We start from the raw sequence: 23,753 nt of genomic DNA, 5'->3' as shown, positions 1-23,753 counted from the left end.
AAGAGGAAAAACCAGCGGTAAAGCTCGGGCCAAGGCTAAGTCTCGCTCCTCCCGGGCCGGACTGCAGTTCCCTGTGGGCCGTGTTCACAGGCTCCTGCGAAAGGGGAACTACGCTCAGCGTGTGGGTGCCGGAGCCCCGGTCTACATGGCTGCTGTGCTCGAGTATCTGACCGCTGAAATCCTGGAGCTGGCCGGCAATGCGGCCCGCGACAACAAGAAGACCCGCATCATCCCCAGACACCTGCAGCTGGCCATCCGCAACGACGAGGAGCTCAATAAGCTGCTGGGAAAGGTGACCATCGCTCAGGGCGGGGTGCTACCTAATATCCAGGCTGTGTTGCTGCCCAAGAAAACCACCACTTCGTCCAAGACCAAGTAAAGCGGACAAGATTTAAACTTATAACCCAAAGGCTCTTTTCAGAGCCACTCACAATATATGTGAAAGGGCTGCTTACTGTATTAATGGAGACCTTGTTTTCAGGTACCAATAAATTGGTCTATTTCAGACCTGTATGCGGGAGTTTTCAGTTCCTGGTATCTGCATTATGGTTTTCTGCTCACACAAACTGTTCTAGTTAGCAACTAATAATTAAACTACAGTTGTCAGAGACTCAAAAATTGTATAAATACCGCAACCGGTTCCCTAAATACTATTTAATCTATCAATGAAAGCTGTATGAAGAAAGTCGGCGGTTATTAAAAGGGCCTAGTTTAATTCTGGTCTGGTTTGAGAGTTTGAATGCTGGTTCTGTTCCCGGGATCTCCGGTCGTTCCGGGCCGTGTATTTCTCTCCTAAGCCGGTCAGTTTAGGCCGACACTAAGCAGCCAAGCACAAGACAGTCACTGTCATGGATGTGCTGTACACTCTGAAACGGCAGGGCCGCACTTTCTATGGATTCAACGCGACCCTCTCCCACAAGCAGAAAGCAAAGGCTCGTCTAAGTGCCACCCACCGCCTCACGGGGGGAGGGGAGGGAGGGAGATACAGTTCATTTACATTTTGTTCGGTATAGATATATATTTTTCGCCAAGGTCTATATGTTTTAAATCAGCATATGCACGATGGACGGAATATCCTTTTAGTTTCAGAATTATAGACATTTATCATAGAAGCTTACAACACGGAATGAGGCCACTTCGGCCCATCGTGTCCGTGCCGGCCAACAAAAGGCTATCCAGCCGAATCCCACTTTCCAGCTCTCGGTCCGTAACCCTGCAGGTTACGGCACTTCAAGTGCACGTCCAAGTAGTTTTAAATGTGGTGAGGGTTTCTGCCTCTACCACCCTTTCAGGCAGTGAGTTTCAGACCGCAGCCTGCGTGAAGATATTTCCCCTCTAAATCCTCTACCAATTACTTTACATTTATGCCTCCTGTGCTAAGGGAAATAGGCCCTTTACGGCACAGAAGGTACGGCATATTCCAGGTGAAGGTAACACTGAAACAACTAATGTAGTTACAGCAGTGACAGATAAGAAAGGTGTTGAATTAAACGGTGGGAGGAGGGCGGAAGGACAGTGAGGGCCTTTTGCCTCATAGAAGGACTCCCAAGTCCTGACCAGAAGTGACCCTCAGGCAATCTCGGTTACAAACCGGTCAATGTCTGTCGAACATGTAGACATCTAGATCGATAAAGAACAGAATATGGCTCGGGAGGGGATGTAACTGACGACCTAATTCAAGAATTTGAGATTGTGGCGAGCAGTAAATCTGATTGGATGTTTAAAGAGACCAATCAGAGAATTACAGAACAATAGAATTGACAACGCAGCGAGTGAACCAATCACAATCGTTGCCTTCACCCATCCCTCATTAGCATAGGGCTGTGGGCGGAGTGTGGGGCTGCCTATATAATGCGAGCTCCGAGCTAAGTTTACGTCATGTCTGGGTCGGATTGAACAAGACGATGCCTGAAGAGAAGAAATCAGTTACTGCCAAGAAAGGCGCCAAGAAAGTGATCAAGAAAACACCACCGAAGGGCGGTAAGAAGCGCAGGAAGTCGAGGAAGGAGAGTTACTCCATCTACATCTACAAAGTGATGAAGCAGGTTCACCCCGACACCGGCATCTCCTCCAAGGCCATGGGCATCATGAACTCTTTTGTGAACGATATTTTTGAGCGCATCGCGGGTGAGGCTTCCCGCCTGGCCCATTACAACAAGCGATCCACCATCAGCTCCCGGGAGATCCAGACCGCCGTGCGCCTGCTGCTGCCCGGGGAGCTGGCCAAGCACGCCGTGTCGGAAGGGACAAAGGCGGTGACCAAGTACACCAGCTCCAAGTAAAACTCCACTCTGTCCTGATACAACAAGCCAGAAACACAACGGCTCTTTTAAGAGCCACCCACAACGTCTCTGAAAGAGCTGCACAAACACATCACCCTTTAAACTCAATTTACTGTAGTTATTTCCTGAGCAAGTGTTTGACAACATTTAAAGTTCCAGCTGTAGATTTAGATTTGAATTCTCAGATAAGCGGTTTTACTGTCCAGTTCAACCTTAGCTTCTCTGATGAATTTCCCTCCCAGTAAAGTGCACACACTGTCCCTGGCCGCCTGCCAATGAATTATGATCTTGTTTTAGGAGGTGAAATTCAGACTTTAGTCACCTCATTCTCTCTCAAGCCCTTTACAATATAAAAAAAATTCTAGTTCGCGTCAACCCGCTTATTAATCCGAGATTCCGAGTGCAACGGCCCAGACTGGGAGTTCTTACAGAGACCAGAACAGGGAGTTTGAACCCTGTGTCCCTCTTCTCTTTTCACAGAAGAACTCCCAGTTCTGGTCTCAATCCCGCCTGTGCGGAGGATCGATCCATGATCTGTGATTCCCAAATTGTACAAAGATTGAGCTGGAATATGTCCCGTTACAGAACGTATGAAACTGAACCCGAATTTAAACCTGATTGTAACATCCTGGAATTTGGAAGGTAATATGGAATACGGCAAAAGGAAATAAAAAGTGTTTGGAAATCTTTGGCTAATGGTGAATTTATTAACATAATCCGCATTGTAAAAATTATTGGCGGGGTTTTTGAAATTGAAGATTCGTTGGAAGTCGAACAGTAATTTTCGCCCTCTTTTCATTGGCGGGCTAAACAGACGGTGATTGGTCAGCGGAAAAGACCAATGAAATCCACCTCAGAGCGACCAATCACAAGTTCGCTCCCTGCATCCCTCCAGAAGCTATAAGAAGGGCAGCTATGGGAGGAGTTTCTCATTCTTTTTTCTGAACTTGTGGATCGTGGAAATGTCTGGAAGAGGAAAAACCGGCGGTAAAGCTCGCGCCAAGGCCAAGTCTCGTTCCTCCCGGGCCGGACTGCAGTTCCCTGTGGGCCGTGTTCACAGGCTCCTGCGAAAGGGGAACTACGCTCAGCGTGTGGGTGCCGGAGCCCCGGTCTACATGGCTGCTGTGCTCGAGTATCTGACCGCTGAAATCCTGGAGCTGGCCGGCAACGCGGCCCGCGACAACAAGAAGACCCGCATCATCCCCAGACACCTGCAGCTGGCCATCCGCAACGACGAGGAACTCAACAAGCTGCTGGGAAAGGTGACCATCGCTCAGGGCGGGGTGCTGCCGAATATCCAGGCTGTGCTGCTGCCCAAGAAAACCACCACTTCGTCCAAGACCAAGTAAAGCGGACAAGATTTAATCTAATAACCCAAAGGCTCTTTTCAGAGCCACCCACAGGATCTGTGAAAGGGCTGCTTACTGTCTTAATGGAGTCAGAGACCTTTAGTTCATGTACCGATAGATTGGCCTGTTTTAGACCTGTAAACATAGAAAATAGGTGCAGGAGGCGGCCATTCGAGCCTGCACCACCATTCAAGATCATGGCTGATTATTCCCTCAGTACCCCTTTTCTGCTTTCTTTCAATATCCCTTTAGCCATAAGGGCCACATCTAACTCCCTCTTGAATATATCTAACGAACTGGCATCAACAACTCTCTGCGGTAGGGAATTCCACAGGTTAACAACTCTCTCCTCATCTCAGTCCTAAATGGCTTGCCCTTTATCCGTATGCGGGAGTTTTCAGTTCACGGTCTCTGCAGTACGGTTCTCTGCTCACAGATACACTCTTCCCGTTAACAGCGAATAATTGAACTACAGTTGTTACTCAACAATTGTATAAATACCGCCACCGGTTCTTTAAATATTCTTTAATCTGTCTGAAAACGAGAGAGTCGGCGATGATGAATTAATGTAGTAATAAAAGGGCCTAGTTTAATTCTGGTCTGGTTTGAGATAGTTTGAATGCTGGTTTCGTTCTCGGGAGCTCCGGCCGTTCCCGGGCTCTGTATTTCTCTGCTAAGCCGGTCAGTTTAGACCGCACTGCACAACACATACAGAACCCGGGTCCATTGCAGTGCTTCCCAGATCTGCCTGCCCCCATTCTCCGGCAAGACCGAATGGGGAAATCTGTGCTCTGCCCCGGGGAACTTGGGGTCAGAGCGACGTAAAGCCGATGTCAGTTTCCGAAAATATTAAAGGGCTCATCAGTTAATCGTCAATAACTCCCATGTGAACCGAGCTGGTATATGAACACACGAGCAGTAATCAGTCCCACACCCTCTGCCCGTCCCTACAATGGGTTAATGAACAACACGAAGCTCTGGTTACAGGAGATCGCAGCTCTTTCCTTTGCTGATTTGGTGGCTCTGAAAAGAGCCGTTGTTTCACTTGGTGCTGAAGCTTCGAGCCGAGGCAGGGGGAGTCTAGGCGCGCTCCCCGCGGATGCGGCGGGCCAACTGGATGTCTTTGGGCATGATGGTGACTCGCTTGGCGTGGATGGCGCACAGGTTGGTGTCCTCAAAGAGCCCCACCAGGTAAGCCTCGCTGGCCTCCTGCAGGGCCATGACGGCCGAGCTCTGGAAGCGCAGGTCGGTCTTGAAGTCCTGAGCGATCTCCCGCACCAGGCGCTGGAAGGGCAGTTTGCGAATCAGCAGCTCGGTGGATTTCTGGTAGCGGCGGATCTCCCTCAGAGCCACGGTGCCGGGTCGGTAGCGATGAGGCTTCTTCACTCCGCCCGTGGCCGGAGCACTCTTCCGGGCCGCTTTGGTCGCCAACTGTTTGCGAGGAGCTTTCCCTCCGGTGGATTTGCGCGCTGTCTGCTTGGTCCTGGCCATTTTCTGAACGGATCTCAACACAATCTGGGACACAGGGACTGGTAATGCAGAGCCTCCTCTTGTGCCTCCTTTTAAAGTGTGTGAGGGTCGGCCCCGGGGCTGTGATTGGCTGCAGCCTGACCGCCAATCAAGTTTGAACCAAGCACCGAGTGAAAATGAAAGGTGGGGATTACTGGATCCTGATTGGCTGAACTGAAACTGACAGTTGGTCAATTTCAAAAAGCCCGCCAATTTCAGAATATCAACCAACAGAGATTAAATAAAATCTAATTTCCCGCCAGCAATTTAAGAATCCCGCTCTTTATAACGGCGATTGTGCCCCATTATAAGTCACCAATCCCATTCTGTCACATTCCGGTTTGAATTCTGTTCCATTCCGTGATCCGTCTGTACCGGGCGGGAATAAATCCCCGATCACTGCTTCCTGTAAACATAAAGTCCCGCATCAATCCCGCCAGTGCCGTCCCATTTAACCGATTCTCACACAGAAACCGCACATGACAGGAATTATCTGTGAGGGGAGACTGTAATGTCTGGGACTGTGTATCCTGCTCGGTAGTTGTGACTGTCTGCCGGAGTTTTTGATCTCTCATATTTACAATAGTTGTAAAATATTTAATAATTCCCATATTCCTACAGCGAAAGTACTTCATTGGTCTTGTTCATTGCATGTGGTCCTTGCGGCTGAGGGGGGGCGGGGGTCGGGGAGTGGAGGTGCTGGAGTGGGTAATCAGCTGTGATCTTGTTGAATGGCGGTGCAGGCTCGAAGGGCCGAATGGCCTATTCTACTCCTGCACATATTTTCTGTTTCTATGTCTTGAGACGTTCGGTGGTCGTGAAAGGCGCTATATAAATCCAAACCTTTCTTTCCATTAATTAAACAGCCGAAACCATTTCCCAACCCAACTGTCCGCACTCCGATCCCCAGGTCGCTGCTCTCTCTGTGAACCGGTGGGTGGCTCTTAGAAGAGCCTTTATGTTGTGATTGGGGGAAAAGGGTCGAGTTATTCAGCCGCCGAATCCATAGAGAGTGCGGCCCTGCCTTTTCAGAGCGTACACCACATCCATGGCAGTGACCGTCTTGCGTTTGGCGTGCTCAGTGTAGGTGACTGCATCCCTGATCACATTCTCCAGGAAAACTTTCAGCACCCCGCGGGTCTCCTCGTAGATCAGGCCCGAGATCCGCTTGACACCGCCACGGCGAGCCAGGCGGCGAATGGCTGGTTTGGTGATGCCCTGGATGTTATCACGGAGCACTTTACGGTGCCGCTTGGCTCCGCCTTTACCCAATCCTTTGCCTCCTTTCCCTCGACCAGACATGATACCGACTCTTCACTCAAACAGCTGCTAAATGAGAAGTGAACTGCTGCCGGCTCCTTTTTATAGAGCCGGAGCCGACCTGACTGAGAAAGCGCAGTGTGAGAGAGGCGGGAAGGGGAGGAGACAGTCAAGATTGACAGACAGAGCAGTGAGCGGCCTCTGATCTTCCAGCTCCGCCTCCAGCTTTCTGCAGCCGCCAATTTCAAACCGTTTTCCGACAATAGAACCGAAACAGACTCGGAATTTATATTCAAAGCTTCCAGGAACCAGAAGCTTTTAAATAAGGTCCCGTTACAATTAACAATCGCGAATATTCCCGCCTATATACAGCCCTTTCCCAGTCAATCTCAGACCTTGTTCCATCTCCCCACACTTCCTCTCACAGACGGGTTCAGCAGTTTACAAACACCTTATTCCAGCTGATTTGGAGAATGTGGTGTTTGGGGTTTGAGTTGTGAGGCGGGGTATCTCCGCCAGTATCACCGTCTCACAGACTCTTCCCCCTGAAAATGACAATGAGCAGGAACTGAGACTGGAGCTGAACACATCCCCAGTTACAGTGAGGTCCGGGCCGGACATCCCATTCTCAATGTGTGTTTTATTGCAGACACTGGGGGAGGGGTGAGTGCAGCCAATGTCAGCGAGTCACCAGGTATCCTGGCTTCATGTTCAATGATTTCTGTCTGAAATCTGAGCCCGGCCCCGGGACAGGGATCATTTGATTCGGGGATCAACTCTTTTCTGAGAGGCGTGGGTGGCTCTGAGAAGAGCCTTTGGGTTCAGATGTTTACAAGTTGCACTTTTTATTTACTTTTTGAGCGCTGCTTTCTTGGGTTTTGCTGATTTGGCCTTGGCCCTCGGTTTTTCCACCTTTTTGGCCACCTTCACCTTTGCGCCCGAGGCCTTCTTGGGGCTCTTGGGCTTCGCCGCTGCCGCCTTCTTCCCAGCCGCAGCTTTCGCTGTCTTTTTTACTGTTGGCGCCTTCTTGGTGTTCGTTTTCTTGGCCGGAGATTTCTTGGCTGCTGGTTTCTTGGCCGGAGATTTCTTGGCTGCTGGTTTCTTGGCCGGAGATTTCTTGGCTGCTGGTTTCTTGGTCGGAGATTTCTTGGCTACTGGTTTTTTGCCTGGAGATTTCTTGGCTGCTGGTTTCTTCACGTTCCTTCCCACTTTCCCCTGGTTTTCCTTCTTAGCGACTCTGAAGGAGCCCGAGGCGCCCGTGCCCTTGGTCTGCACCAGGAAGCCATTTGTCACATTCCTCTTGATACTGAACCTGATCTGGGACCCGCGCTTCTCCACATTCACGCCTTTGGCCGCCAGAGCCTTCTTTATCGCGGACAGGGACATCCCCTTGCGATCGCCGCCATCGGCCACAACCTTGAGGATCTGTTCGCCCAACGTGGGACCGGCTGGCTTGGAGCGGGGAGCTGCCTTCTTCTTCTTACTGGGAGCCTTGGTTTGAGCGGCGGAGGCAGCAGGGGCCGTTTCGGCGGCTGCAGTGTCAGTCATGTCGGCGACTCTGTGGAAAATCTCTCTGACAGTCAGAGCTCGGTCAGAAATGAAACGGGAGGCGGCGGCACAGAGCAACTTAAAGGCAGCGAGCGGACGGGGCGGAGACATCCTGCTGTCAGCTCCCCGCCCCTCCAGCCTCTCTGTGTTTCTCTCTCCTCATTAACTGTCCGATTCCAATTCAACCCGGGCCCTCCAGATTCCCAGACTGGCCTCTTTCTGTCCCGAACACCGGGATGTTTGTTGTCGAGAAAGCTTCCTCCGAATTGAAGGCAGCAATTTAGATTTAAACCCGTTTCATTGCTGCACTGATCGCGCTCTCTCACCCGATTGCGGACATTTTCTTCGTTTTTCGATTGAAATTTGAAATCACATCAAACTTAACGTTTAATTCCCACTTTAGACCTGAGCAGGGCAGCAGGGCGATCCTGTGACAGGGAAATCTTTGAATTTTACACAAGAGGGACTCTGGAATCCGGCGATGAGACGGACACACAAACACAGTGACGTTAGTCTCACCGGCCCGCCCCTTTAACACACTCTCGCTCACACAATGTTCACATCTGTACATTCACAGCACAAACTATCCCAGATTTACAGCTCCCAGCACAGGGTTACCTCTCCGCTCGGCCTGTGCTGCCGATTCTCGGGGTTAGTTGAAGTTTCCCAGCTCAGTAAGTGTTAAACACTCTGAGGTCGGCGCTCCTCAGTGTCTGTTCCCCAGATTCAGGGGCAGGAGCCAATCACAACTGTGGCTGGCTTAACCCATATATGCTGTTAAGTTGTTACATTGTTCGCACGCAGAAATATGTTTGATTAACGTGAAAATAGAAATTATGAGTTCACCGCCCCTCCACCCTCTCTTTGTCTCTCTCTATCCTCCGAAAATGAGGGATATATCACAGTAACCTGGTGAACTATCCATACCATGCTCACCACCCAGAGATGGCTATCAGAGGGAGCGACAGAGAGACAGACACAGAATCAGTCTTAAACTCCCTAACTGTGTCTCCATATTACGCTCAATAATAGTATCACACATTCATGTACAGCACCACCGAAAGAGAGGGAAACAGACACATTATTAGTCTTACACTTGGTATCAGTGTCTCCATATTACGCTCAGTAACAGTGCCACACCGTCATGTATAGCAACAGAGAGAGAAACAGAAACAGTATCATAGAAACATAGAAAATAGGTGCAGGAGTAGGCCATTCGGCCCTTCAAGCCTGCACCACCATTCAATATGATCATAGCTGATCATGCAACTTCAGTACCCCATTCCTGCTTTCTCTCCATACCCCTTGATCCCTTTCATAGAAACATAGAAAATAGGTGCAGGAGTAGGCCATTCGGCCCTTCTAGCCTGCACCACCATTCAATGAGTTCATGGCTGAACATGCAACTTCAGTACCCCATTCCTGCTTTCTCGCCATACCCCTTGATCCCCCTAGTAGTAAGGACTACATCTAACTCCTTTTTGAATATATTTAGTGAATTGGCCTCAACAACTTTCTGTGGTAGAGAATTCCACAGGTTCACCACTCTCTGGGTGAAGAAGTTTCTCCTCATCTCGGTCCTAAATGACTTACAACTTATCCTTAGACTGTGACCCCTAGTTCTGGACTTCCCCAACGTTGGGAACCTTCTTCCTGCATCTAACCTGTCTAAACCCATTAGAATTTTAAACGTTTCTATGAGGTCCCCTCTCATTCTTCTGAACTCCAGTGAATACAAGCCCAGTTGATCCAGTCTTTCTTGATAGGTCAGTCCCGCCATCCCGGGAATCAGTCTGGTGAACCTTCGCTGCACTCCCTCAATAGCAAGAATGTCCTTCCTCAGGTTAGGAGACCAAAACTGTACACAATACTCCAGGTGTGGCCTCACCAAGGCCCTGTACAACTGTAGCAACACCTCCCTGTCCCTGTACTCAAATCCCCTCGCTATGAAGGCCAACATGCCATTTGCTTTCTTAACCGCCTGCTGTTCCTGCATGCCAACCTTCAATGACTGGTGTACCATGACACCCAGGTCTCATTGCACCTCTCCTTTTCCTAATCTGTCACCATTCAGATAATGTCTCTCTGTTTTTACCACCAAAGTGGATAACCTCACATTTATCCACATTATACTTCATCTGCCATGCATTTGCCCACTCACCTAACCTATCCAAGTCGCTCTGCAGCCTCATAGCATCCTCCTCACAGCTCACACTGCCACCCAACTTAGTGTCATCCGCAAATTTGGAGATACTACATTTAATCCCCTCGTCCAAATCATTAATGTACAATGTAAATAGCTGGGGCCCCAGCACAGAACCCCACTAGTCACCGCCTGCCATTCTGAAAAGTACCCATTTACTCCTACTCTTTGCTTCCTGTCTATCAACCAGTTCTCAATCCATGTCAGCACACGACCCCCAATCCCATATGCTTTAACTTTGCACATTAATCTCTTGTGTGAGACCTTGTCGAAAGCCTTATGAAAGTCCAAATATACCACATCAACTGGTTCTCCCTTGTCCACTCTACTGGAAACATCCTCAAAAAATTCCAGAAGATTTGTCAAGCATGATTTCCCTTTCACAAATCCATGCTGACTTGGACCTATCATGTCACCTCTTTCCAGATGCGCTGCTATGACATCCTTAATAATTGATTCCATCATTTTACCCACTACCGATGTAAGGCTGACCGGTCTATAATTCCCTGTTTTCTCTCTCCCTCTTTTTTTTAAAAAGTGGGGTTACATTGGCTACCCTCCACTCGATAGAAACTGATCCAGAATCAATGGAATGTTGGAAAATGACTGTCAATGCATCCGCTATTTCCAAGGCCACCTCCTTAAGTACTCTGGGATGCAGTCCATCAGGCCCTGGGGATTTATCGGCCTTCAATCCCATCAATTTCCCCAACACAATTTCCCGACTAATAAGGATTTCCCTCAGTTCCTCCTCCTTACTAGACCCTCTGACCCCTTTTATATCTGGAAGGTTGTTAGTGTCCTCCTTAGAGAATACTGAACCAAAGTACTTGTTCAATTGGTCTGCCATTTCTTTGTTCCCCGTTATGACGTCCCCTGATTCTGACTGCAGGGGACCTACGTTTGTCTTTACTAACCTTTTTCTCTTTACATATCTATAGAAACTTTTGCAATCCGTCTTAATGTTCCCTGCAAGCTTCTTCTCATACTCCATTTTCCCTGCCCTAATCAAACCCTTTATCCTCCTCTGCTGAGTTCTAAATTTCTCCCAGTCTCCGGGTTTGCTGCTATTTCTGGCCAATTTGTATGCCACTTCCTTGGCTTTAATACTATCCCTGATTTCCCTTGATAGCCACGGTTGAGCCACCTTCCCTTTTTTATTTTTACGCCAGACAGGAATGTACAATTGTTGTAGTTCATCCATGCGGTCTCTAAATGTCTGCCATTGCCCATCCACAGGCAACCCCTTAAGTATCATTCGCCAATCTATCCTAGCCAATTCACACCTCATACCTTCAAAGTTAGCCTTCTTTAAGTTCTGGACCATGGTCTCTGAATTAACTGTTTCATTCTCCATCCTAATGCAGAATTCCACCATATTATGGTCACTCTTCCCCAAGGGGCCTCGCACAACGAGATTGCTAATTAATCCTCTCTCATTACACAACACCCAGTCTAAGATGGCCTCCCCCCTAGTTGGTTCCTCGACATATTGGTCTAGAAAACCATCCCTTATGCACCCCAGGAAATCCTCCTCCACCGTATTGCTTCCAATTTGGTTAGCCCAATCTATGTGCATATTAAAGTCACCCATTATAACTGCTGCACCCTTATTGCATGCACCCCTAATTTCCTGTTTGATGCCCTCCCCAACATCACTACAACTGTTTGGAGGTCTGTACACAACTCCCACTAACGTTTTTTGCCCTTTGGTGTTCTGCAGCTCTACCCATATAGATTCCACATCATCCAAGCTAATGTCCTTCCTAACTATTGCATTAATCTCCTCTTTAACCAGCAATGCTACCCCACCTCCTTTTCCTTTTATTCTATCCTTCCTGAATGTTGAGTACCCCTGGATGTTGAGTTCCCAGCCCTGATCATCCTGGAGCCATGTCTCCGTAATCCCAATCACATCATATTTGTTAACATCTATTTGCACAGTTAATTCATCCACCTTATTACGGATACTCCTTGCATTAAGACACAAAGCCTTCAGGCTTGTTTTTTTAACACCCTTTGTCCTTTTAGAATTTTGCTGTGCAGTGGCCCTTTTTGTTCTTTGCCTTGGGTTTCTCTGCCCTCCACGTGTACTCATCTCCTTTCTGTCTTTTGCTTTTGTCTCCTTTTTGTTTCCCTCTGTCTCCCTGCATTGGTTCCCATCCCCCTGCCATATTAGTTGAACTCCTCCCCAACAGCACTAGCAAACACTCCCCCTAGGACATTGGTTCCGGTCCTGCCCAGGTGCAGACCGTCCGGTTTGTACTGGTCCCAGCTCCCCCAGAACCGGTTCCAATGCCCCAGGAATTTGAATCCCTCCCTGCTGCACCACTGCTCAAGCCACGTATTCATCTGCGCTAGCCTGCGATTCCTACTCTGACTAGCACGTGGCACTGGTAGCAATCCCGAGATTACTACTTTTGAGGTCCTACTTTTTAATTTAGCTCCTAGCTCCTTAAATTCGTTTTGTAGGACCTCATCCCTTTTTTTACCTATGTTGTTGGTACTAATGTTCACCACGACAACTGGCTGTTCTCCCTCCCTTTTTAGAATTTCCTGCATCCGCTCCGAGACATCCTTGACCCTTGCACCAGGGAGGCAACATACCATCCTGGAGTCTCGGTTGCGGCCGCAGAAACGTCTATCTATTCCCCTTACAATTGAATCCCCTATCACTATCGCTCTCCCACTCTTTTTCCTGCCCTCCTGTGCAACAGAGCCAGCCACAGTGCCATGAACTTGGCTGCTGCTGCCCTCCCCTGATGAGTCATCCCTCTCAACAGTACTCAAAGCAGTGTATCTGTTTTGCAGTGGGATGACCACAGGGGACCCCTGCACTACCTTCCTTGCACTGCTCTTCCTGCTGGTCTTCCATTCCCTATATGACTGTGGACCCTTCACCCGCGGTAAGACCAACTCGCTACACGTGCTACTCACGTCATTCTCAGCATCGTGGATGCTCCAGAGTGAATCCACCCTTAGCTCCAACTCCACAACGCGGTCCGTCAGGAGCTGGAGGCGGATACACTTCCCGCACACGTAGTCGTCAGGGACACTGGAGTCGTCCCTGAGTTCCCACATGGTACAGGAGGAGCATAACATGTGACCGAGCTGTCCTGCCGTGACTTAACCCTTAGATAGGCAACAACAATGGTAAAGTTTACTCACTGTTTTTGAAGAGAAAAAAGAAAAACGAAAAACTACTCCCAATCACCAGCCAATCACTTGGCTGTGATGTCACCTTTCTGTTTCTTTCTACTTCTTTTTTGCCTTCTCCCTGTAGCTGCACCGGCACGCCTCTCCACGCACCTCTCGCGGACTCTGGGCCCCGGACTTCCTGCTGTGCCTTTTATAGGCCTCTCACCGAAGTCCCGACTGCCTCTCCATGCACCTCTCGCCGACGCTGGGCCCTGGACTCCCTGCTGTGCCTTTTATAGGCCTCATCAACGAACTCCCGACGCCTCTCCATGCACCTCTCGCCGACGCTGGGCCCCGGACTCCCTGCTGTGCCTTTTATAGGCCTCACCAATGAACTCCCGACGCCTCTCCACATCCCTCTCGCCGAGTCTGGGCCCTGGACTCCCTGCTGTGCCTTTTATAGGCCTCTCACCGAAGTCCCGACTGTCTCTCCACGCACCTCTCGCCGACGCCATCAGGGCCATATCTAACTCCCTTTTGAATATATCTAACGAACTGGCCTCAACAACTTTCTGTGGTAGAAAATTCCACAGGTTAACAATTCTCTGAGTGAAGAAGTTTCTCCTCATCTCGGTCCTAAATGGCTTACCCCTTATCCTTAGACTGTGACCTCTGGTTCTGGACATCCCCAACATCGGGAACATTCTTCCTGCATCTAACCTGTCCAATCCCGTCATAATTTTATATGTTTCTATGTGATTCCCTCTCATTCTTCTAAATTCCAGAGAATATAAGTCTATTCTATCCAGTCTTTCTTCATGTGTCAGCCCTGCCATCCCGGGAATCAGTCTGGTGAACCTTTGCTGCACTCTCTCAATAGCAAGAATGTCCTTCCTCAGATTAGAAGACCAAAACTGTACACAACATTCAAGGTGTGACCTCACCAAGGCCCTGTGCAACTGCAGTAAGACCTCCCTGCTCCTATTGTGTTGTACTCATAAGTGTTTCCACATCACGCGAAATAACAGAATCCCGCCTTCACAGACAGTACAAGAGAAAGGGGAAAGCGACAGAGAGAGAAAGAGTGGGCTGAGAGAGAGAGACAGGGGAGTGCGAGGCAGGACGGTGAGACACAGAAACGTGCACAGTATCAGTTCTAGACTGACCTGTGAGGTCCGGTTTTATCCTGAAAGATCCCATTGGAGGGACAGAAGATGCAGTCCCCTCTCTCACTGATATTGTACCACAGACAGACACATTATTAGTCCCACACTGCGAGACAGTGTCAGAGAGTGAGAGAAACAAGGTCCCACATTTAACCCTCGCTTGCCTGTTGTACTCTCTGTAATCTTGCAGCTCAGGGCCGTTCGGTATTACTCTCAGTGACCGAATGTTTCACTCTGATTAAATTAAACTGGGACAGTTTCTGTCAGATATTAACTCCTGCACAGTTCCAGCAAACACTCCTACTCTGCCGTCCCTCCGATGTTTCTGCAGGATTGCTTTGTGAGGACAGGCTCACGAAGAGAAAAAAACCCTGCACGGAATGATCACAAATTGAGCATCTCAAAGGGGCAAGGCCCCCAGCTTTAAACATTCTCTGTCCTTGCCCCCCAGGCCCAGTTCCTTAGCTCAGATTCTGATAAAAGTAAATCGAGAAAAGTGCACTTTGCTTTTTGAAGGCTGAATTATTGCAGAGCTGCGCATGCGCGATTAAGCCCCGAACCTTGAGTCGATTTCCAGTGAGCAGAAGAGCGCATGCGCCTTCCCCTCCCCCAGCCCAGCTTGTGCGCGCCATTTAGTCAGTGAACGGAAGAAGATGGTTTAAACAGCCAGGAATGGACACACCGCGGTCTCGGGGTAAGGCAGCGAGCAGCAGCCTCCTTACAGCAGCACATCGCTTTGGGAGCGTGTCCGCAGATGGGCTCAGAGATCGGCACTAAGTCCGGGGGAGTCGGGGGATGTGTGTAACAGGCGGAGTGGAGCAAGAACTGGTCTCAGTGCGTGGAGTGAGTGGGGGAAGGGAGAGGCCATTCTCGGGCTGTGTGTGGACAGCGTGTGTCCCGGGTTCGGGAGACAGAATGGGAAGGATCTGCTGTTTACAGTCATTGCTGCTTTCTCCCTGTAAACCAGTAGTGAACGTTCCTGCTTTAGTTCCAGTCTCACCGTGTTTGTTGTCATTGGACAGTGAGCAGTGGAAGCAGAGCCGGACACTGAGGATTTATACAAGGAGCATCTATTGCAGGCACCGGGTGAGAAATGTGAAGGACACGTTTTAAACAGCGGCTCTTTGTTTCTGGTTGAACGGTTAGTGTCCTGGGAGAGGGGAGTAGCAATCTGAGCTGTGTAAAAGTCCGTGCTCCATCGGGTAGTCCCATTCCTGAAGCAGGGGTTGGGTTGTGTCTGGATGTCAGTAAATTGCTGTAAATCTGCCCAACACGCTTGGTGTGCAGAAGCTCAGTACTGCAGTGGAGTCAGACTCTGACACTGTTTGTATCGCTGGCTTCCCTTTGTGAATGTTCATAATGAATATTAATTGAACGATTACATTCATCACTTTAGTCTTTTCTACCTCTCCTGTTCTTGAATGATCAGAGGTACCTTATCCTCCTACAGGCAAGGAATTGAAGGAACCGGAACAAATGTGAAGTTTCCTCCACCTGAGACATAAGAAACAGTGCAACCAGCTCCTTCTCACACACAGTAGGTATGGTACCTATCACACTGTGCGGGTACACAGACAGGTTATCCGAATTAAACATGTTTGTGGTGCTGAATGGCTGCCTCCTATTCCTGTGTAACAGGCCCGAGGGGGCTGATAACCGTCTCCTGTTCCTAATTTAACAGACTGGAGATACTGAGTGGCCTTCTCGTGTTCCTAATGTTATAAACACGAGGGGCTTATTGGCCTCCTCCTGTTCATATGTACCACCTCTAGGGGCAGAATGACCTCCTCCTGTACCTATGTATCAGGCTAGAATGGGATGAATGGCCTCATTTAGTTCTGATGTAACAGGTTCCAGGGGCTGAATAGCCTCCTCCAGTTCCTATGTAACAAGCTTGAGGGGCTGAATGGCCTCCTCCTGTTCCCATGAAACAATCCCATGGGGATGATTGCCTTTGTCCTATTCCTAATGTAACAGACCCAAGGGGCAGAATTGCATCATCCTATTGCTTTTTAAATCCAGTTGCTGAATAGCCCTCTCCAGTTCCTAATATAATCGGCTCGAGGAGCTGAATGGCCCTCTCCAGTTCCTAATGTAATAGGCTCAAGGAGCTGAATGGCCCTCTCCAGTTCCTAATGTAATAGGCTCGAGGAGCTGAATGGCCCTCTCCAGTTCCTAATGTAATAGGCTCGAGCAACTGAATGACCCGCTCCAGTTCCTAATGTAATAGGCTCGAGGAGCTGAATGACCCTCTCCAGTTCCTAATGTAATAGGCTTGAGGAGCTGAATGGCTTTCTCCAGTTCCTAATATAATAAGCTCGAAGAGCTGAATGGCCTCCTCCTGCTCCTATATAACATGCAGGAGGGGCTGAATGGCCTCCTCCAATTCCTCTGTAACAGGCTTGTGGGGATGAATGGTCACCTCCTGTTCCTGGTTAACAGTTCCGAGGGGTGGAATTGGCCTACTCCTATTCCTATGTAACAGACCCGAGGGACTGAGTGGTCTTCTCCTGTTCCTAATGTAAGAAGCTCGAGGGGATGAAAAACGTCCTGCTGTTCCCATGTCACAGAATCAAAGGCTGAGTGGTTTGCTTGTGTTTCTAATGTTAGAGAGGCTGAATGGACTCTTCTTCTTCCCACATAACAGAATGGAAGGGCTGAATGGCATCCTCCTGATCCAATGTAACAGGCTCAAGGGGAAGAATGGCCTCTAGCTGTTCCTGTCTAACAACATTCGGTGCTGAACAGCCACCTCCTGTTCCTGTGTAATAAGTTAGATGGGATGAGTGGCCTCTTCCAGTTCCAATATAACATGTGCGACTGGCTTATTGTCCTCTTCCAGTTCCTATAACATTGTCGGTGGGCTGAATGGCCTCCTCCAGTTCCTACATAACATGCTTGAGAGTCTGAATGGCCTTCTCCTGTTCCGATGTGAAAGGCTCCAGAGGATGGATGGCCTCCCTATTCCTGTGTAACAGTATCCAGTCGATGCATCGCCTCCACCAATTCCTTTATAGCAAGGCTGAGGTGCTGAATGCCCACCTCCTGTTACTTATGTAACAGGCTCGAGGGACTGAATGGCCTCCTCTTGTTCCTTATGTAACAGGCTCGAAGGGACTGAATGGCCTCCTCCTGTTCCTTATGTAACAGGCTCGAAGGTATGATTTGCCTCCAGGTTCCATGTGCTGAAAGGCCTCCAAGTTCACAGATCCAGGGACTGTTCTTCCCCATTGTTTTGGAAATAGCATCGGGCAGTAAACAGGAGCTCACTGCTTCTTGCCCACCAGCTCTCTGATTGGGCTCCTTGTGCTGATTATGTTTTCTCATCTCGCTCAAATGTTGCTTTCTTTTCCATCACCTCTAGAGTTATTAGCCAAGTTTGTATCGAGCACATCGTGATCTCACCAGTAACAGCACTTTCCTGATGGTTATCCACGAGGCTGCTTCTGACATTTTCTTCTGCGTAAATGTTAGCCACCGTAAGTAACTGAAAAGCTTCATTTCTACAGCAACAACAAACACTTGCATTTATGACAGATACAGAGTGAATCCCACACTCACTCACTGTACCACAGACACATATGGTTTATATTATGTACTAATAGCTCGTCTCTACTCAAAATATTTCTGAATCGCATTCATCCAATATAATGAGAGAAAAAAAATCACAGATATAGGATAAAACACACTCTCACATACCAGAAGCTGACAGATACAGAATAAAACCAACGCACACATACCAGAAACTGACACATACAGAATAAATCCCACTCAGATACTAGAAAATGACAGGTTCAGAATAAAACCCACACTCACATACCAGAAACTGACAGGTACAGAGTAAAACCCACATTCACATCACAGAAACTGACCGGTACAGTATGAAACCCACATCCACGTATCTGAACAATAATATGCAAGTAAAACCCACATCTGCCTATTAGAAACTGACAGGGAAACACTCACACCAGAGACTGACGGAACAAATAGAACAGGTTAGTCACTCTTACTCCAGTGTTAGGCTCACACAATTGTTTATTCAGTAATTCGGATGATAACTAACATGCTCTCAATGTGGCCCATTTAATGGGCCCAAGTTTCCACACGATAAAAAACGGGGGCCCCTCCGAGCTGGGCGCCCGTTTTTCGCGCCTAAAACGGTGCCTAAAAAAAAAATCGCGATTCTGGAGCGTTCTGCAGCTTTTTGTCTGCCTGGCGCGGTGCCCAGGGGGGCGGAGCCTACACTCGCGGCGATTTTGTAAGTGGGAGGGGGCGGGTACTATTTCAATTAGTTTTTTCCCTGCCAGCAACGCTGTGTGTTGGAGCGTTCGCGCACGCGCAGTGTGAAAAAAACATTGGCACTCGGCCATTTTTGTAGTTCTTTGTCGCTGTTTAATTTTTGAAAATTTTTTTAATAAACGCACATTGCCATCAGCACATCAGCACTTGCAGCCTTCTCACTGCCTCCCCCCCCACCCGCGGGAAGAACGGGCGCCGCCTCCTCCCCCCCCACGGGAAGAACGGGCGCCTCCTCGCCCCCTGCGGGAAGAACGGGCGCCTCAGGCTGACTGCAGCATTCTCCGTGCCTTCACACAGGTAGGAAGATGGTTTATTTAATCTTTTCTTTGCTTATAAATGTTTATTCAGGTTGGATTTATTTGTATAATATTTGTAGAAGTATAAATAAGGATTTATTGTAGAATTTAATGACTTCCCTTCCCCCCCCCCCCCCACACCTCGTTCTGGACGCCTAATTTGTAACCTGCGCCTGATTTTTTAATGTGTAGAACAGATTTTTTCAGTTCTACAAAAATCTTCACTTGCTCCATTCTAACTTAGTTTGGAGTATGTTTTCACTGTGGAAACTTTGAAATCAGGCGTCAGTGGCGGGACATGCCCCCTTTTGAAGAAAAAAATTCTGTTCCAAAGTAGAACTGTTCTACCTGACTAGAACTGCAGAAAAAAAAATGTGGAGAATTGCGATTTCTAAGATAGTCCATTCTCCACCAGTTGCTCCTAAAAATCAGGTGCAAATCATGTGGAAACTTGGGCCCTATGAGTGATAAAAGCAACTTGTGAAACAATCCCATTTTTTCTAATTTAATTTGTGACAAAAAGATGGTCTGAGCATGCGCTAAATACATGCTGCTCCTCCCCTCCCCACACAGTGTTTAAACCGACGGGAAGGGCCCAGGCGAGCTCCCCTCCTCCAGCTCTGTCAGCGGCTGCCGTTTCCTCTGTGCTCGGCTGATGATCGTTGAACACATCAGGGAGTGCAGATATCCCGGGCCCGAGTCAGGGAGCAAACAGCAGCCTCCTTCCAGCAGCTCATCGCATTGGGACTGTGTCCACAGATGGGCTTTGTGTCGGGGTAAGTTCAGCGGCAGTCGGGGGCTGTTTGTAAGGGGCAGAGTGGAGCAGGAACTAGTTGTGGAACATGGAGTGAGTGGTGGAAGGGGGAGGCCATTCTTGGGCTGAGTGTACAGTGTAAGGTAACAGAGAAAGTAAATCACCTCGCTCTTTCAAATCAGTGCTGCTTTCTTCCCCCAAATTAGTAGTGAATGTTCCTGATTCAGTTCCAATCTCACAGTGTCTGTTCTTGGACAGTGAACAGTGGAAACACAGCCTGACTGAGGAGTGTCGCAAAGTGTATCTATTGCAGGCAGCGGGGGAGGAGTGTGAAAGGAGACATTTCAAAAATGGGTTATTTTGTTTCGATGTGTTGAATTCTCCAGAATCCTGTGGCTGGTGATCGAGAGATACATTGTCGCTCGCTCAGATACATCAGCATCTGGTCACTGTGACATTCTGTTAATGACACAGGCCCTCAACTCGGTTTCAATGGACTGAGAACAATTGTTGTACAGCCCAGGTACCTGTGGTTAGATTCCAGGACGCGATTCAGAGTTTTACAGGTAGTCCCATGGGAGGACTGTGCCAATCGGGTGTTCCCATTCATGGACCAGTGCTGGGTTTGGGTTGTGTCTGGATGCTGATAACTTACTATAGAATCGTCCTACACACCTGGTGTGGGGAATCTGAGTGTCGCTGTAGTTCTTGCATCTCTCTGCAAATTTGCTCCCCCATAATGTTGGAAAGTGTGAGATCATGCACTTTGGCAGGAAAAATCAAAGAGCAAGTTATGATTTAAATGGAGAAAGATTGCAAAGTGCTGCAACAGCGGGACCTGGGGGCACTTGTGCATGAAACACAAAAGGTTAATATGTAGGTACAGCAAGTGATCAGGAAAGCCAATGGAATCTTGGCCTTTATTGCAAAGGGGATGGAGTATAAAAGCAGGGAAGCCTTGCTACAGTTGTACAGAGTATTGGTGAGGCCACACCTGGAATACTGCGTGCAGTTTTGGCTTCCATATTTACAAAAGGATATACTTGCTTTGGAGGCAGTTCAGAGAAGGTTCACAAGGTTGATTCTGGAGAAGAGGGGGTTGACTTATGAGGAAAGGTTGAGTAGGTTGGGCCTCTACTCATTGGAGTTCAGAAGAATGAGAGGTGATCTTATCGAAACATATAAAATTATGAGGGAGCTTGACGAGGTGGATGCAGAGAGGATGTTTCCACTGATAGGGGGAACTAGAACTAGAGGGCATAATCTTAGAATAAGGGGCTGCCCATTTAAACCTGAGATGAGGAGAAATTTCTTCTCAGAGGGTTGTGGATCTGTGGAATTCTCTGCCTCAGAGAGCTGTGGAAGCTGGGGCATTGAATAAATTTAAGACAGAAATAGACAGTTTCTTAAATGATAAGGGGTTATGGAGAACGGACAGGGAAGTGGACCCGAGTCCTTGATCAGATCAGCCATGTTTGTATTAAATGGCGGAGCAGGTTCGAGAGGCCCTATGGCCTACTCCTGCTCCTATTTCTTATGTTTTTATAAACCTTAGAATCATAGAAAAATGACGACACAGAATGGGGCTATCTGTCCCATCGTGTCCGTGCTGGTGTACATCATGTCCCATATTTTTCCCTCTAGTTGGTGGCCTTTACAATACATCTATTGCGTAACCTCTATTAAATCTTAACCATAGCCATATAGATTCTGTCCTTGACCCCTCCAGGACATCCTCTCTCTCCAGCATTGTAACATTCTCCTTAACCAATACTGCCACATCACCTCCTATCTGTCCTTCCCTATCTTTCCTGAACTCCTATATCCAGGAATATTTAATACCCAATCCTGCCCTTTTTGAGCCAGGTCTCCGTTATTGCCATGACATCATATTCCCTGCAGCTCACCAGCCTTGTTTACTATGCTTCATGTGTTTACATACATACACCATAAACCCATCTTAGACCATTCTGTGTTCTCTCTTAGTCTGACCCCACCTAATACCTTACTATTTCTTGCTTTGGTGCTATCCGTCTCTCCCAATCCTTTGTGCCCTTTGTTTTTCCTTTATAATTTTACATCCTGGTGTCCATCCTCCTGCCAACTTAGTTTAAACCCTCCCCAATAGCACTACCAAACCTCCCCGCAGGGATATTGGTGCCGGCTCTGTTGAGGTGCAACCCGTCTGGCCTGTACAGGTCCCACCTCCCACATAAACGGTCCTAATGCCCCAGGAATCTGAAGCATCTCTCCAGCCATGCATTCATCTGCTCTATCCTACTATTTCTATACTCGCTCGCGCATGGCACCGGGAGTAATCTGGAGATTACTACTTTTGAGGTCCTGCTTTTTAATCTCTTTCCTAACTCCCTATAATGCTTGCAGGATCTCATCCAGTTTCTACCTCTGTCGTTGGTACCAACTTGGACCACGACCTCTGGCTGTTCACCCTCCCTCCTCACAATGTTCTGCAACCATTCAGTGACATACTTAACCCTAACACCAGGGAGGCAACATACCATCCTGGAGTCACATCTGTGGCCGCAGAAACACCTGTCTGCTCCCCTGACTATCGAAGTCCCTACCACTATTGCTTTTCCTATCTTCCTCCTTCCTCCCTCCCCCGCTGTACAGCTGAGCCACTCGTGGTGACATGGATTTGGCCCTGGCTATATTCCTCACCCTCACCAGTACTCAGAACGGAATACTGGTTGGAGAGCGAGATGCAGTAGTGTTTTATATAGATTTAGCATCAATTCCTGGCTTTGTTAACCTGTCCTGCCACCTCCAAAGAATTTTGCACAGGCATCCGCAGGTCTCTCTCTTCTTCCATCCTGTTAACATTGTACCATTTGGAATGTATTGTCTCTCATTCTTCCGACCAAAATGGACCACCTCACTGTATTGAATTTTATCTGCACTCCTTTTACAGGGTTTTAGAAGAGGAGCATTTACCAACTGTAAACTCAAAACAAACATCACGTCAAGATCTGACAGAGTCACACGATTCATCAGGACCTAATTCAATCGGTCCTCGAATCATCTGGCATATTAGCGAGTTCACACTCATGACAGACCTTTTCAATCTGAGTGTGGGAAGGCCTTCAAAATCTACAAGTACCCAAAGAGACACCAGCGCCGAGACACTGAGGGAGCCTATTCACCTGCTTGTGTGAGGGATGGGATTCACTCGATCATCCGCTGCGATTAACACCAGTGAATTTGCAGTAGGGAGGGACCGTTAACCCGCTCCATTAGTGGGAAGGGATTAATTGCACCATCCGTGCTGCTGAGACACCAGCATGTCCACTCTGATGAGGGTCGGTTGACCTGCTTCGTGTTTTTGAAGTGATTCACTTATTCTTCCACCCTCCTGAGACACCAGTTTATGCACAGTGATGAGAAACCAATTAAATGGTCTGACTTTGGAACGAGATTTAAAAGTTCCCAGGATCTGAAGGGACATCAGCTGGAGAGAATAGGAGAGATTCTGTTCACCTGCTCCGTGTGCGGGAAGGAGTTCATTCAGTCATCCCACCTGCTGAGGCACCTGTGAGTTCATGGGGGGGACATGCCGGTGAAACATTCTGACTGTGGGAAAAGCTTTAAAAGGTCTCAGGAGCTGAAGCAATTCCAGCTGGAGGGAGCTGGACAGAGACCGTTCACCTGCTCCATGTGTGGGAAGGGATTCAAACAGTCATCCAGCCTGCTGACACACCAGAATGTTCACACTGACGAGAGACCATTTAAATGTTCTGACTGTGTGAAGAGCTTTAAAAGCTTTGGGAACCTGCTGACACACCAGCGTACTCACACTGGAGAGAGGCCGTTCACCTGCTCCGTGTGTGAGAAAAGATTCAGTCTCTCCTCCACCCTGCTGACACACCAGCGTGCTCACACTGGGGAGAGGCCATTCACCTGCTCCGTGTGCGAGAAGGGATTCAGTCTC

General features: G+C 48.5%; 1 protein-coding gene and 1 long non-coding RNA gene across 2 annotated transcripts; one reads left to right on the top strand and one right to left on the bottom strand.

Moving 5' to 3' along the window:
• Nucleotides 1-6,130: 6,130 nt before the first annotated feature.
• LOC139273662 (histone H4) lies at nt 6,131-6,442 on the bottom strand. The gene has a single exon (XM_070890701.1). It carries the CDS (start codon nt 6,440-6,442, stop codon nt 6,131-6,133), a length of 312 nt encoding a protein of 103 aa, XP_070746802.1.
• An 8,636-nt stretch (nt 6,443-15,078) lies between these two features.
• LOC139273690 (uncharacterized) lies at nt 15,079-23,667 on the top strand. Its single transcript, XR_011595295.1, has 4 exons — nt 15,079-15,149; nt 15,906-15,996; nt 17,820-17,934; nt 22,737-23,667. It is a non-coding gene; the product is annotated as an uncharacterized lncRNA (long non-coding RNA).
• Nucleotides 23,668-23,753: the final 86 nt, after the last annotated feature.

The sequence above is a fragment of the Pristiophorus japonicus genome, chromosome 9, assembly GCF_044704955.1.
Source record: "Pristiophorus japonicus isolate sPriJap1 chromosome 9, sPriJap1.hap1, whole genome shotgun sequence".
Classification (NCBI taxonomy): domain Eukaryota; kingdom Metazoa; phylum Chordata; class Chondrichthyes; family Pristiophoridae; genus Pristiophorus; species Pristiophorus japonicus.
This window is presented reverse-complemented; position numbering and strand designations above follow the sequence as displayed.